Raw genomic sequence first — 17113 nt, forward strand, 5'->3', positions numbered from 1 at the left:
TTGTACTTAATACCGTAATCATTTGATTAAATATTCTCATAATAACCTGTTTCACTACGAAATTCTGAAAAGAATCTGTTTCAGACAGAGATTTTAACAAAGTGTCAAAACATTCATTAAAACCTCTTTCGACCTGACTCGATTATAAATTGGAGAGGCTGACACAAATCCTTAGCAGTTGTCAAAATAATTTCCATCAATTTGAGCAAAATTAATTCGTTAAATAAGACAAATGGGCAGAGTGACGAATGTCGGCTGGCAACTCCATTGTTTGATGTGGCTGCCGTCAATGTTCATTTGTTGTTTGAGTTGGAACGAATTATGAAATAACAGTTCTGGCTGAAAGTGAGCTTCGATTGTCAATGATATTTAATATAAAATACTAATTTGAGAATTTTTACAGTCAAATTGTCCTGATGGAATGACTCTAGTGGCTTGGGCACGAGGAAGGGTGCTAGTGTGCTACGCGAAAATACTCTGGCTCCGTCTCATGTCCAAGCTACTTCAGTTGGTGCTGGGGCTGCTGCTTCGACTGCTAAAGGCAGTAAACGTCACAAATATGTCGGTCTCAGTGAGTCTTACATCTTTGTGCCGTTTGGTGTCGAAGTCCTTGGCCCGTGGGGCCCAGAAGCGCTGAGAATGTACAAAGTACTATTTACGCGCCCCACTGCTACTGGAAACCCTGGCAGCTACGTATTTCGGTCAACGGGTCAGCCTATCAGCTGTCTAACCAACGCAGAAGTGCTGCAAGCATGTAGGTCAAACTAACCATTTTTTAAAACAGGAGGACCACAGATCTAAAGGAATGTTTTCTACGTGCTGATTGAACGCTATCACTGCCTCTTCGGAATTGGTCAAAGTGAAACATCTCATCAAATCTTTGATTTTGGAGAAAATACAGAAATCACAGGGTGCTATGGGGTCGGGGCTATGTGCAGGATGGGTGACGAGTTGTACTTTTTCGGAAGCTAAGCACAGGCGCTATTTGTGGTGACTGGATGATTTTGTCATCTCGAACATTGCTTATAAATTAATTTTCTTAAAGTTTAAGTTATTGTTTGTTTTTTCATATTTTTTGTGAAATTTTACGTTTGAAATTGATAAGAGATATTTTATAAGTATACAAATGATTTAAGTTCTTTAGTGTTAATTCCGCCAATATTTTTTTTAAAACAATTCGACACGTGTTTCGCCTCTACACGAGGCATCCTCAGGACGTGTTGTCTCGCCAAAATCTGGCACGAGACAGTGTCGAATTGTTTTAAAAACAAATATTGGCGGAATTAACCCTAAAGAAAACTTAAATCATTTGTATAATAATGAATTTCCGCAAAGTAACGCCTAATTCAATTTTTTTTTTATATTTTATAAGGACACCAAATCAACAAATTTTTAGTAACTCAAAACCGGCTTGCCTGATCTTGATGAAAATTGGTGTGTAGATAGAACATATGATTAGGATTATTTTACTTACTAGGCTTTATTCTGCCTGCGGATTTTGAAATAAAGATATCCTGAAATGTTCTAGTTGCAGTATGACGTGCTCTGTAGGTATATTTAGTTAAGTTTACTAGAAGAAAAAAGTTGTTAAGCATGTCTCTGCTAAATGCAATGTTTGATTTCAAAATGTAGGACTGGACTTTTAATGAATTCGTTTTGCAAAGCAATAGAACGAAATACAAATTTTTATATGGACACTTAGATAAGTACATTGATGATTTGTATGTGTATAGAAAGATATATAATTAATAATTCTAAATCATTATTTTTATCGCACTAACGAGGGTCGGATAAGGTCAACAGCAGCTCCGACTAAAATCCTAGTGAAAGGTCAAAAGAAGTTTTCATTCTCGCCTATTTCCTTCTCCAAAACTTCACCAAACGTACCGAAATTGAAAACTGATAGAAGAATATAGATGTTTTTACTTACTGTTGTTCTCTGATTGTTGATGTTGATTCTCCCGTTTAGGCACTGCTTGAGTGGTTTGACGTAATCTAGTACATACAGAAACAAAAACATTAATAGAAAATCAAAACAGAGAGGCACACATAATGATGGTGTTGGACTTATTTGAAAGATTACTTTACCATATTAATGGATCTATTGTTAAAAATCAAGTAGGGAAATATGGAAGAGTAGAATGGATATTGACCGATGTTTTTTTTTATGGAATAGGAGGACAAACGAGCGTACGGGTCACATGGTGTTAAGTGATCACCGCCGCCCACACTCTCTTGCAACACCAGAGGAATCACAAGAGCGTTGCCGGCGTTTAAGGAAGGTGTACGCGATTTTTTGGAAGGTACCCATGTCGTATCGTCTAAATGATCAAAACATCAACCCCACGAAGCGCGAACACGGTCTAATTTAATACCAAAAATCTTAGACCATTTATACGTCTAGATAACCTGTGACAGCTGCGAAATCGTCTAAAACATATTGAGGTTGACAGTTAACCTCTAGTTTGAGCAATCCACGTACACTAACACAAACTGACATACAAATCTCAAGTATAAGACGTAGCTTGTCACGTACACTAAAGTTATAAGCCTGGTCTGTTTTCATCGGCTGTGTAAAAGCAAGAGGCTCTATTTAGATGTATAAATTATCTCAATTTTAAGCCCAAAATGTATTAATAGGTACTAATCCGCCACAGTCTTCGTGTAGTTGTACTCCACGCTACTGCGCGGTATCCATGGTAACTCCACCACAACAGCGCTATGAGTCTCCACTGTAATAGCGATAGTGCATTTAATCAGTCAAATGCATTTCTGTGACAATGTCGTCAGTCAAGAAGAAGGTCCTGTGGGAAGACAGGGAGGTGCTGTTTGATCTGCCCTTCGAGTGAGTATTGTACAAAGTGTCAGTTAAATCAAATCAAAATCACTTACTTTACCAGGGAGGCTCCTTTGCACAGGATGCCGGCTAGATTATGGGTACCACAACGGTGCCTATTTCTGTCGTGAAGCAGTAATGTGTAAGCATTATTGTGTTTCTAAAGGACGCCGCGCCGTAGCTAGTGAAATTACTGAGCAAATAATTACTATCAACTGAACGTCCTTTTTTTATGAAAATAAGGGACGAGACGAGCAGGACGTTTAGCTGATGGTAATTGATACGCCCTGCCTATTACATTGCAATGGCACTCAGGATTCTTGACTATTGCTAATGGCACTACAATTGAGCTCGTCACTTTGAGACATAAGATGTTAAATCTCATTTTCCCAGTAATTTCACTTGCTACGGCGTCCTTCAGAACGAAACACAGCAATGTTTACACATTACTACTTCACGGCAGAAATAGGTCCTGCTTGTCTCGTCCCTTATTTTCATTTAAAAAAATATAAACTTACCCAGTCAAGTCACAACTAGATTTAGAGTGCTCGAATAATTTGTAGAATTCCCTAAGTGTTCCTGGTTAAGTGTTCTTTAGAACAGACTTTTACTAACAACTAACCGTGACATTCCCGGACGCACGTGCCTTTCTGTGAAGCTAATAGGCTTTTTGCTCAACATTACGTGAACGACTGCTTAAATAAGTCCTGAAGCCCACATTCATTACATTTTTCTTTTTATAAGTTTAGAAATGTTTCGTCGCAAAAGACATCCTTTTCTTAAAAAAAAAGGTATTTTTAAAAATCCGTGGATTTCCGTCATCCGTCAGCGAAAATATATGCATTTTTTTTATTGCTTATAAGGGGCGAGACGAGCAGGACGTTCAAGTGATGGTAATTGATACGTCCGGCCCATTACAATTCAGTGCCACTCAAGATTCTTGAAAAACCCAAAAATTCTGAGCGGCACTACAACTGCGCTCGTCACCTTGAGACATAAGATGTTAAGTCTCACTTGCCCAGTAATTTCATTAGCTACGGCGCCCTTCTGACCAAAACATAAATGCTTATACATTACTGCTTCACGGCAAAAATAGGCGCCGTTGTGGTACCCATAATCTAGCCGGCATCCTGTGCAAAGGAGCCTCCCACTGGTATGTTTAAATCTATCATCCATGTCTAAATGATAATAAGCTAGGACATGTAAACACTTATCTAATATAGAAAAGACCCGCTATTCAGAAGTTATCTATAAATAAATTTAGAGGTTCAATTTAAAAATAAACTGCTGTAAATTTTTCTACTCTATTGCAGAATATTATCTAAAGCTTAATCGATCGGGGAAACTAGATTATGACTATTTTAATAGCAATACCAATGACACAGTACATAATATTATACGAACTTTATTTCTAAAGAGCGCAAAAAAATAAGGTACTGATAGAGTTTCTTGTTTCTTCTCTCTCAGAGTGCCATTAGTTTCCGATGCATAAGAAGTGTATTTAGAGACATTAAAAAAATACAAAGGAATCTATTTTGAGAAAATCAAGATTTATGCCTTTTATATATACAAGTTGGTTGATATCATTCTAGTGGCTGACAGTGGACAGTTGATGGAGACTGCAAATAATTCTTTTCAATCTCTACATTTCATGAATTTGTATAAATGATTTAATTAAGTAACAGATATAAGTATTTTCTTTGATAAACGCGAGTGTTACATGTTAAAATAAAATAATTTTTAAAGTATTTCAATGCGTATAACTGTGATTTTAGATTAGGTTTTGCAAAAATAGTTACATGACATACAGTCCCCCTGAAAACGTGCTCTGGAAAGGTCAACAGGTTCATGAAATAATAATAAAACACACAGTTACAATTACACGCGTTTTAATACTTTAAAAAGTATTTTATTTAAAAATTGTTTTATAAAGTTTTATTTATTTAGTATAGATACATGTAATTATTAATATTAACAGGTATTTGACTCATATATTATAGTGTATTTATCGTTTTTATATACATCTCTCTTCATTGAAAGCATTCGATGGTACCTACCGCCAATTTAGACGAATAAATCATTTCAGATATTTAAAATTGAGATCAGGGGAGAAAATTTTCGATCGGATAGAACTGATTGAAGACACGAGAGGCAACAGTGGAGTGAAGGGACGCATGGTGGTCACCAACCTAAGGATCATCTGGCACTCTGTCACCTCACCCAGAATCAACCTGTGTATGTACTGGTTCAAACAGTTTTTATTGCTTCACCTGTTGCTTTGTGTAAGTAAGGGTATCTTTCTACGTTATTTTCACCAACTTTTAGATGTTTGACTAACTTGGCAATTTGCACTCGTAGGTATGTATATATATATATATATATATAGTAGTATATATAGGGGGATGAGAATAGATGTTGTCCGATTCTCAGATCTACCCACTATGCACTCAAAATTTCATGAGAATCGGTCAAGCCGTTTCGGAGGAGTTCAATGTTTAACACCATGACACGAGAATTTTATATATTAGATAATAGGTATGGATGAAAAAATAAAATGATCATAACTTTATCCAAATTGTGTTTATACTTCAGACCATCTGGAATTGAAAATATGATTGCTTAAGGACAGGTACACATCTAAAACAGTCTTCTCTTACCTATTACATTATATTGAAATTTAAATTTTCACATTTTGTTCTTTTAACTGAGTCCCTTTTGGATTTATGTATTCTGGAAAATAGGAATCAAAGGTTTGTGACTCTTAATAAGTGATATGATATGCTATTTTAAATGAAACTATTTGAATTTCAATAGCCTTTCTCAAAAGATTGGTGACAATCGTAGATCTTCCATAACACCACACATTATACCTACAGCCTCTACTCCGAATAATTCGAAGGAGCCTGGAGACGGGGATTTATACGGTGTGCTTCTCCGACCTATGTGGTCCACGGGAAGTAAATTATTTCCAGCTAGCGCCCAAGTCACCTTTTACATGAGGGTTACAGAGAGTTAGGGTTTTACATGACTGGTGAGAACCTCTAATCCGCCAGGGGGCTGTTCTATCATAGGGGTGCAGGCTCCACCGATAATAGAAATACATAAAACAGCGATATCTCAAATAGATAATAAAATATTTATCATTGTTAGAGACATTCAGCAGAATATGTTCTTACGAATTACATCGTACCCACAGCTGTCAATCTATGAACAAAATATAATATGTAATAAAGTTAGATGATATAACAAAGTCGCAAATGTTAATATTGTTTGGAGTACTTGTGAACCGTGTCTCGGTCCCAAGGGATCACGCAGGGATTAAATTCTGATTAAACTAATTAGGTGCGTCATGTAATTGTTTGCTCATAATTAATTCATGCGCGATTAATTTTGGGTTGCCAGGATTGAGGGTCCCAAGTGTCACATTTGCTCAATTTTGTATCAATATATTTCCATGTATATGGAGGATTATGATTGAATTTTCAAACCGTTACAGGTAATAGAAACCACACAGTAAGTATGCTTATGAATTCGCTTGTTATTGTTGGACTTAGGTATCACCTTGCAAATGGAGGCCTCAATTAGGCCCATATAAAATAAATAAAATATTCATCCATCAAGCTGATGGTTGTTAAAGGTGACTAAAATCTTATGTATTACAACTTCTCGGATATAATAGTCCTTTTGATGTGACAACTAGGCCGAAAGTGCGTCATTTATAACATACAAATGCGTGCGGAAAAATTGTATTTAAATTGATTTTTTACTCATTCTTGCTTTGTTTTTTACTGACATTTGCATTTTTTGCAATGTATAAAGGACTATTATATTAAACTTGGGAAACAGTGCGATTAATGGCTTCAAGTATATTGAAGTGCTCTACTTCGTCTCCTGCCTACTAATTGCCACACTGCCGTCTTAGGGCGACAGTGCCACCAGACAGATTGGGGGGCATTAATACTATTGTCGCACCGGAAAACAAGTAGCAGCCTAGTACCGTAGAAGTAACTAAGTGTCGGGCACCAGCGCTTATTCTTAAGTCTACTAGGATCGGAGAATTCCTCCGAGTTATCGCTCAGGATCCAGTCGTATTCTGAGAGGGCACACACCTCTTTTTAGCTGAGTACAGACGACAACATTTTTGCACCCGTTCCTCCTTACTTTCGTCTACTACTCCTACTCTTCCGTTTGTGTACTTTTGCCCTTACGCGGTATGCGTCAGATGGGCGTGATTTGAATGAATGTATCTGAAAGCTATCAAAATAAACCATCTTGTAAACAAAATATTGGTCAGAACATGGTGAGGGATAGTGTGCCGAACGGCACTCTCGGTTTTGGTGTATCTGAAAAATAGTAGTAGTACTAGTACCCTAGGGTATTGCCGATTCCGGAGGGTTAACAAATTACTAGTCATAAGCGCAATTACCGTGCGAAGTTTCGGTTCCATCAAGAATTCGGCTCAACATTGTAATGTCACTTACCATCAGGTGACCGTCTTCGTCATCTCGTCACTTTTTCTCATTAAAAATTTAACTTTGTACATATTCAAGCACCTACAGAACCTTACATTTTTATGAATTGATGAATTTGACAGTTTTACTGTCAAATTCATCAATCAAAAGTTGCAAGCCAAATTTTACTGTTTTAAGGTAATGAACATGATCCCACTTCCCAAGATAGTCAGTCGGATCTGTTCTATCTGATGTAAAACTATTGGTGCAGGCTTCAGATACTTCGTAGCTCGGTGGTAGCTCGTACAGGTAGCAGAACAGTGTACTGTTAATGGGATGTGTCAAGAACAGGCGTCCTACCGGGCGAGACTCAATTGTTAAAGATTATCAAACGATTTCTGTTACCTGCTTGTCAATATATTCTCTTTTATTCTTGTCGATGGAAATTTAAAATCTTACACATTATTGTGTACGGATTGTATAAACTTTTGAAAATCATTTGCTCAGGAAAATTATTTTAAAGACGGATGGGTAATATTATATTAATAGTTCTGAGTGTAATTTTCTAGATAATATGTCAGTAATGTGTTAGCATTAACCACCAAAGAGTGATAAAGATTATAATTTTTGTCATGTCCTGAGCCAAGTAGGGCCGAAATGGTTGTTTAGTAAAATTTCTGAGTGATGAAAATAGGGAGGAACATTGCAGAACATCTTCTTATAGAAGCGGTTACTTCTCATGCCCCTGTTGATACACCGATAGCGGTGCATCTTCAAACCGCGGCACAACATTATAACAACAATTATATCTCCTTATATATAATATTCTCGTGTCACAATGTTAGTTACCTTACTCCTCCGAAACGGCATTACTGATTTTTACCAAATTTTATATGCATATTCAGTAGGTCTGAGAATCGGGTACTATCAATTTTTCATCCCCCTAAATGTTAATGGCACCCAATTTTTTTTTTTTTTTTTTCTAAATTTCTTTATTTTATTATGATTCAGCATTGAAAAATACAAATTTGAATTTTCGCCTTTCTACGATCTACAACTATTTTTGTATCACGATTTTTATATTATTCTACCAAACTGATATAGGGTGGCAGGATGACAATGGAATACAATAATTGTAGTACGATATATTTGGTAGGTCTGAGAATAGGTTGCATCAAAATTTTAATAATTGTTTTTTTTTTTTAATATGTTATATGGCAATACGACTTTTGCTGGGTCAGCTAGTAAATTATAAATGAAATCTGTATAGTAGAACTATCCTGAGCGGCTTCTGTGCATACAGATAGTCCTATTGCAACATTTGGAATTATTTTTATAGCCATCGGCTTCAACTGCGTGATATCAACGAGCACAAAGCTAGTGAAGTCTGGTCTCCGTGGCAGCAAGCAGGCTCTGTACGTGCTGGCTGGCTACAAGGGGTCCAGATACGAGTTCATCTTCACCAACCTGGCTCCCAACTGCGTCAGGCACTACGCCACAGTCTGCGCCGTTCACAAGTAGATATCTAACTACCTGCCTAATACTGCTTGTACTATTAGATAATCTTTGCTATATAATACCATAGGTTAGTGTAGGCATTGAATAGATTTCTGATATTCTGAAAAGTTCGGATTTTACATCAATAAAGATATTCTACCATATCTATTACAGGAAGTTGCTTGGAAGAAGAAGATAATAGTAATGTTATACTTAAATGATAGTAATCAGTCTCGTGCCATATTTTGGCGAGATAACACGTCCTGAGGAAGCGAAACACGTGTCGAATTGTTTAAAGACAACTATTGACGGAATTAACACTAAAGAAAACTCAAATCATTTGTATAATGATGGATTTCCGCAAAGTAACGCCTACTTCAATAAATTTTCTTGACAGTATCGCAAGCAATTGTGATAATACTGTCATCCTTATATACCCAGGGCGAGGAAGAAGTCATAACGCATATTATATTGCACGTATAAAGTTAAAATGACTGGTATTGATGATTTAATAAAAAAGAAACAAATTAGTAAAAAAAATCCAGCTATTTTTCACTTGTTTTTTTTTTTGGCAGAATCAGAAAATCTAATGAAGTATATGGACACATTTTAAAATATTATTTATTTATTTAGATTCACCAGTGGTAATTACAATATTACATCTATAATTATGTAAATTTACAAGGGTCTTATTACTAAATACATTACCTTTTAAGGTGAATACCTCATGCTAAATTATGTGTGAAATAGTTATATAAAGTAAGTATAACTTTAACAAAAAAATAACTGACTTCAAAAACACTATTTCATATCTAATTCTAGTTACGATTATTGTCATTTTTGGAATCGGTGTCCTTCCGCCGCGACTCGCTCTCGCCTCTCGCCTCCACAACTCAAGCATATCTCATCTTTAACTATGTATGTAGTTACAAACCTATCTTGGACGATATTGACTCCAAAAGCTGGTGCTTCTCGTGGACCACACAGCTTTCAAATAAAAAAAGAATTATCAAATTCGGTTCACCCAGTCGAAAGTTTTGAGGTTACATTAAAAAAAAAAGAACATACCGACGAATTGAGAACCTCCTCCTTTTTTGAAGTCGGTTGAACAGCCATTCTTTGATGTAATGAAATTAGGAAGTTAACAAAATCTACCAAACAAGTCAAGATAAATGTATTAAACAAATCAAGAATACTTATTAATTATTTATTTACAATATATTATTTTATTTAATTTTTGCGAAATTGCAAATCCTATTACAACCAAGGAAAAATGTAACGCAAACCGCGAAAAAATTGTGACCTTAATGACCACATGCTTAGTGTTAGTAAGAGGTATAACATAGTTTTTAATCTGAGAGTTTTAAAAGATGCACCTCGCTCTGATCGCCCTGCTACGAATAAAATCGACGCCGTTTCTGTATTAGTTGAGCAAGATCGGCATTATAGTAGTCACGACATAGCTGAAGAACTGGGAATTGACCACAAAACAGTATTGACGATCAAAAACTCGAACTTTAGGTGCCACACGAGCACACCGAAAGAAACCTAATGAACTGTGAACTCATTTACGATTTTTTATTGAGACGAAATGAAACCGAATCGTTTTTGAGTGATTGATAAGTGGTGTTGAATATTTGATCACTCTTTACCAGTGGGTGTACTCGTATACGTTTGCACAGGATACCGGCTAGATTATAAGTACCACAGCGGCGCCTATTTCTGCTGTGAAGCAGTAATGTGTAAACATTACTGTTTCGGTCTGGAAGGCGCCGTAGCTAGTGAAATTACTGTGTAAAAGTGCGACTAAACATCTTATGTCTGAAGTTGTCGAGCGCAGTTGTAGTGCCGCTCAGAATTTTTGGGTTTTTCAAGAATCCTGAGCAGCACTACATTATAATGGGCAGGGCGCACTGTCATAAAAAAACGTCCAAAAACATCTGAAAATGGTCATGGTCAAAGGTCGATCAGGCTTCACAGACTGTTAACCCGGGCTAATTTGAAATAAGATGATGTTCTGTGTATGTTGGGAATGGAAGGGCATTGTTTATAACCTTTACCGCTGACAGTGTCTTTTAAACAGCGTCAGATTGAAATCAAGAGAGGACTGCCAAAACTACTTGCCACAATGTGGGTTTGATCAGAAGTCCGAAATATTCTACAGCAACTTGATCATGTAACCAGATGGATTTTAAAAAGTTATCGAACAAAATGGCTCATATACCGTAAATAAACTTTGAAAAAAAAATGTCTTGAGTTGTCATGCACTCATAATTATACCTTACATTGGCGCGGAAATAAAATAGTGTTCAAAATGAAGTATTAAGAATGTCATAATGAACAGTAGTTTAGTAGAGACACTTTTTTCAGTGTGGCCGGACCTGCGCATTGTTGAGCGCTAGAATGTGGCTTACATTGGCGCGGAAATAAAATAGTGTTCAAAATGAAGTATTAAGAATGTCATAATGAACAGTAGTTTAGTAGAGACACTTTTTTCAGTGTGGCCGGACCTGCGCTTTGTAGAGCGCTAGAATATGGGCTGGCTTGAAGTATTGCCGTGCTCTATTGATGACGCCCAGCTTCTTCGAAGCCAATTTGGCTTTGCCCTCCAGATGGCCATGGAATTGGCAATCGCTCGAGATTTCGAGACCCAGTATTCTGATACTAGGCGAGGCTTTAAGGGAAGTGTTGTCGAAGAGGGGTGATACGGCAAATTACCTTCGCACGACACGCCACAAGTTAGGATATCATCCTCACCATCTGGATGTGTGGCAGTCCTCCACAGTGCGGTTTTCAAGGAGCTTTCTTCCATGTACTACAAAGCTTCCTTGTGCGGTGTTTCCGGGACGATACGACATGGGTACCTTCAAAAAAAGCGCGTACACCTTCCTAAAAGGCTGGCAACGCTCCTGTGATTCCTCTGGTGTTGCAAGAGGGCGGCGGTGATCACTTAACAACAGGTGACCCGTACGCTCGTTTGTCCTCCTATTCCATAAAAAAAAATGGGGATTTTTAGTGGTAAACGCGCAAGCTTGAGTCTTCTGGGGGTTGAATTGGACAAGGTTCAATTTACCCCATTCCGCGACCTTCTCGAGAGAGGACTCGATAGAAGACACAAGTTTCTCCCGGCACTGGTCGACGTTTTCCCGAGAGAGACTTGCGTTCACGGGCTTGGGATTTGAGCAAAAACCGTCGACAACGACTTGTATGCTACGCCCAGTGAGAAAGCTGGAGGTCCATTTGCATAAGCTCTCGGGAAGCCCAAATGATGGAAGTTTTGAGAGGAGCGCCTTGTGCCATACACGATCAAAGGCCTTCGCTATATCCAGGCTAACTGCCAGGCCTGCCCCCTTGCTTCCTGACGTCCAACGAAAACAGAGCTCGCCTAACAGTTTTCTGTCTGAACTGTACTTTAGGCATAGAGCTCTGACACCGCAGGATGGTTGGCGGTGTTTTTCCGTTGTCGTCAAGAGTCGAGTTGGAGGCGCAAAGAGCGCACAGCAGATTGGCTTTCACTTTTGCCGTATGGGCCAGGGTGTCATTCCTCATGTGCAACGGCGGCATGGACGGATGGTTGAAGTTACCAAGAGCAGCTTTCGACAACGACCAGAACTTGCGTGTTTCGGTCGGGTAACTGGAAAGCTCCTCGCCAATTTACTTTCCGATTTACTGCTGCTTTTCAAGAGACACTGATGAGAGTGTAATAATTTTATTGGTGCTGTAGTTGCATGCTATGGATAATAAAGTAAGACTTCGATCCTTAAAATTCGAATAAATCCCTAATTATTCGCTGGTGGTCGTTCTTAGATAGAATGCAGGAGTCTGGACTAGCAACGGGCACTAATCCATCGCTAGCATCGCCTGCAGCAATTTAAAAAGACTGTATCTGGGACGATGCTCGTTGGAGTAAGAAAACGAACGCACATGGCCCAATCAAGAGGCTAAGTATGTAAATAGCCCAGCAAAACCACTAGGTTCCGGTCTTGGTCTATGGTTCCGAAAAGCTGTTGTTTGACTTGACATTTAATCCACGCACTACCGAATTAGCAAAAGTAGCTTTCTTTGATGTTCCCTTTAATTTGTTATCAGATATTAACGGGTCTCACTAGATTCTTCTTCTATGTATGTTTTAATTTTAAAAATAATATAATGAGTGAAACATGACTAATACTAATTAGAATTAAAAGCTTCCACTTGAAATTAGTATGTGGTTTTAGTTTTTACTTATAAAATAAAAAAATGTAGGTACTTACCTCAATTTCATCCTAATAATAATATTACTTTTTTTTAGCTGATACGCGTTATTCATTTTATTGTATTGTACAATTTAACAAACAGATAATTTATACGTCTAGGTACAGCCTCTTACTGTTACGGAAATACGGAAGTAACTTTGTTTTGGTGTGCGTGCGCAGCTGAAAATAGACGCTTACAGTTCGCAGATATTTTTTTATTATTTATTAATTATCTAAGTTTATAAAACATCCCTTATTCATTCGTTAATAATTACGCAGTTGCTTTTTACTCATATTGCTCATATTTGTTTCAGGGCTTACGCTGGTTCGAGAATGTACAGAGACCTTAAACTTAGAGGACCTATTGTCCACAATAAACAATTAAGAGTTCTTCCTCTCGAGAAGGTAAAGGAAATGTAATACGATAAGTTTATGTTAATTATCATAATGCAATCGAACGAGCCGAATAACATTCAAAATCTGCTCACAAGTTTATTTATAATTTTCATGATATTTGGTGGTGGCATAACGTATCTATAAATAAAATGTATGTATTATGAAGTTCAGTTATAAGCATGTTGCATCTCAATTAAAGCCCCGTGATGGTCGACGATGTTAAGTGATCACCGCCGCCCATATTCTCCTGCAACACCAGAGGAATCACAGGAGCATTGCCAGCAAAATAAAAGCCGTTCATAAACAAAGCGTAAGTTAAACAATATATAATGGATCAGGTTTATTATATCGTACTCTTGAATCTTCAGATATGTTTTCTTTCTATGGAAATATTATGCGATAATATGCATCGTTGATTGAAATCATTTAAAGACCTTGTTGAAATTATTCCAAAAATAGTCTCAATAAGTAGTAATCATGTGATACTAAGGAATACCATTTTACCAGTGCGAAGGTTCTTTGCACAGGATGGATACCACGACGGCGCCTATTTCTGCCGTGAAACACTAATGGTTACGCATAATTGTGTTTCGGACTGAAGGGCGCCGTAGCTAGTGAAATTGTGCAAATGCATGGGCAAATGAGACTTAACATCTTATGTCTCAAGGTGACAAGTGCAATTGTAGTACAGCTCAGAATTTTTGAGTTTTTCAAGATCCCTGAGCGGCACTGCATTGTAATGGGCAGGGCGTGTCAATTACCATCAGCTAAACGTCCTACTCCTCGCATCCCTTATATTATGTCATATAAAAGAATAAAAAAACATTTCTCAAACAGATATGCTTACACGAGACGGGTATCTGGAACCTATCGAGTGAGTCTGGAAGCCTGGGCACCATGATCATCAGTAACGTGCGAGTTGTCTGGTACTCTGATGTCAACGAAGCGTTTAACGTCTCTCTGCCCTACATTACTATTGAGAGTGTAAGAATTTTTTTCTTCGATAATTTATACTTCTAGATAGAGTCGGCAACGCGTGACTACAGGCCAGAAGTCCTACCATCAACTTTTAATTAGCGCTAAGATTCGTACCATGAAGTGCCTTGATCTGAATGGCGTATGAATCGCTTATGAAAGAACTAAAGAAATTTGTCTGTGGTCCGCGGTGTGAGAAAGAGATGACGCTGTGCAGTCCTTGCATAAGTTTGTCTCTCTTATTCAAATCATATTATGCGTTGCGTTTCGAAACCTAAAAAAAATAAATAACAAAAAAACAACCGACATCAAAAACACTATTACAAAACAATAGATAACGTAAGCGCTTTGCAATTTGATTACAGACAGTTAGAAATTCTGTCACCCTTACTGTAAGTCGTTAAGGAATCCCATTGATCATCATATTCGACTACTACAATTACTTGTTATGGTAGATGACTTAAATATCCGGAGAGCATAAAAAAGGTTCGGCCGAGTATCGTTAATTTGCTCCTAAGAATTGAAGAGTTCCGTTACTTTTGTCATGGATTCCGTAATCAGAACCTAACCAAACTATCTTTGAAGTATATCCTTTACAATAAAAAAAGAATCATCGAAATCGATTGGCGTGATATTGAGTTATTCTTAAATTTAACATCCACTTTGCTATACGTATGTATAGCAAATTTAAGACTTTTATGGTTTTCTCATGGATGCGACTGTCAGATCTGGAACTATTTCAATGGGATCACACGGGAAGCACTAGTTTTCTAACAAAAAAAGAATAATCAAAATCGGTTCACGCAAAGTCGAAAGTTTTTAGGTAACAAACATAAAAAAAATACCGACGAATTGAGAACCTCCTCTTTTTTGAAGTCGGTTAAAAAAAACACAAAATTAACTCGGAATCATATCTTTCAAGTGTTAGCATTAAAAATACTTTGAATATGACTTTAAAGCTTTGCATAGTAACTAAACTTAACTAAGCGCTGTAATCTGACGCAGATTTTCTTAATCTTATATTTAAATTAATATATTTTGGCTTTTATAAAGATTACCATTCGGGACTCAAAATTTGGTGACGCATTAGTAATCGTAGTGCGTCCTACATCCGGAGGATATGTGCTGGGCTTCCGAGCAGATCCTCACGACAGATTGCATCCACTCCTTGAAGAACTGCAGACCCTGCACCAAGCATACACCGATAAACCAGTGTTTGGTGTTGAAATCAAATGGAATAATGAGGTAAACCTAAAGAACTACATTTAGCTAATTAAAACCAAACCTTTAAAGTGAAACCTGAAACCTGTTTAACCTTAAAGTTATTCATTAAGATCGCAATTTACACTTGTGAATGTTAAACTTTACCTTTTAAACATTCACTCCTAAAGCGGCAACGCTCTTGTGATTCCACTGGTATTGCAGGAGAATGTGATGATGAATGAGATGACACGTACACTCGTTTGTCTTCTCTTCCATAAAAGAAATTAAGACTTTATCGGAAAAGTTTAACTTTAATGAGAAGAAATGGAAAATTATTCACTGTCACTCCTCTATCAACATTTGCAGCTTTAGTTGCTTATGCATGACGATGCACCAAAATATTCAAAGATATTGACTGACTTGAGTATGTTAACATAAAAATTACTTATTCATAAAAAATACACGAGTTACAGTAAGTGCAACAACCTTTTAATATACAAGGGTAGATATTATGTGAATATCATGTAACGTACCTAGTTACTGAAATGATTCTATGAAAAACAACTACAAGTAAAACTTTTAGATTTAAGATGACAATACTGAGATGATCATTCACTTCACTTCAACCATACCCCAACTATAGCGTGTCCTTCACCAGACTGATGCAGTATGAACTAGCCATCGTTACCCTAGCAATAGTTCGATAAAAGAGCTCTCACTTTTATTTGTAAGCAATAGATCATGGAACAAGTATATTCGTGGAAAAAGAATTTGATTTAATTTCGGTTTTAATAGTTTGTTAATTTAGTTATCTATAGATGAACTATAACAATTGTTAATTATTAAAGCACTTTTCTTCATCAAAATACTCCTACTGATGGATATAAATTATGATTTATTATATTATATCGACACATCGGTGAAGCCACTTGAAAAAATCTGTTTTCGTTAAAGTTTTCACCTTGACCGTAACAGAAGCCAGACCCCTATTATTCCTCTATCAGCCCATTCTAAAATTAAAACAAGATAAATACATAGTCTCATGTTTATTAAACTCCCACGCAGGAATCGCGTGAAGCACCCGATGACATTGAAGAATTAGAAGAAATAGGCGAGCCACGTGGAGAGATGGGTCCCACAATCTATTTAGCGTCTCAACTGGCTCAAGGACCTGAAGACTTGGACGTGCAACCCGTATATAGCTCCTACTTGGGATTAGCCATTGAACCATTGAAAGACGGAGTAACGTTAAAGGCCTTATTTGAAGTACAAACTATGTCATAGTTTTAAAACTATAAACAATTTTTATTGCTGCTATTGAGGAAATATTCTGAACTCACCGAGATCTACTACAAATGTGTTGCTAACATTACTTACTAGTTTACTACACTCCCAGAATTCAATAAATATTAGATATTTAGATAATAGATCGTGTATTGTTATTCTTCCTATTGTGGCTTCTGTGGAAAGTGCCTTTGTATTAAGAATAAAGGTACAAGCGTATAGACGACCTGACAGCT

General features: G+C 37.1%; 1 protein-coding gene across 1 annotated transcript; it reads left to right on the forward strand.

Moving 5' to 3' along the window:
- Positions 1–2771: 2771 nt before the first annotated feature.
- Positions 2772–16980, forward strand: LOC126975566 (Bardet-Biedl syndrome 5 protein homolog). Its single transcript, XM_050823511.1, has 7 exons — positions 2772–2845; positions 4923–5071; positions 8627–8804; positions 13334–13424; positions 14253–14399; positions 15444–15635; positions 16659–16980. The coding sequence occupies exons 1-7, from the start codon at positions 2781–2783 to the stop codon at positions 16875–16877; spliced, it is 1041 nt and encodes a 346-aa protein (XP_050679468.1). The 5' UTR covers positions 2772–2780; the 3' UTR covers positions 16878–16980.
- The last annotated feature ends 133 nt before the right edge of the window (positions 16981–17113 follow it).

Source organism: Leptidea sinapis, chromosome 36, assembly GCF_905404315.1.
Source record: "Leptidea sinapis chromosome 36, ilLepSina1.1, whole genome shotgun sequence".
Classification (NCBI taxonomy): domain Eukaryota; kingdom Metazoa; phylum Arthropoda; class Insecta; order Lepidoptera; family Pieridae; genus Leptidea; species Leptidea sinapis.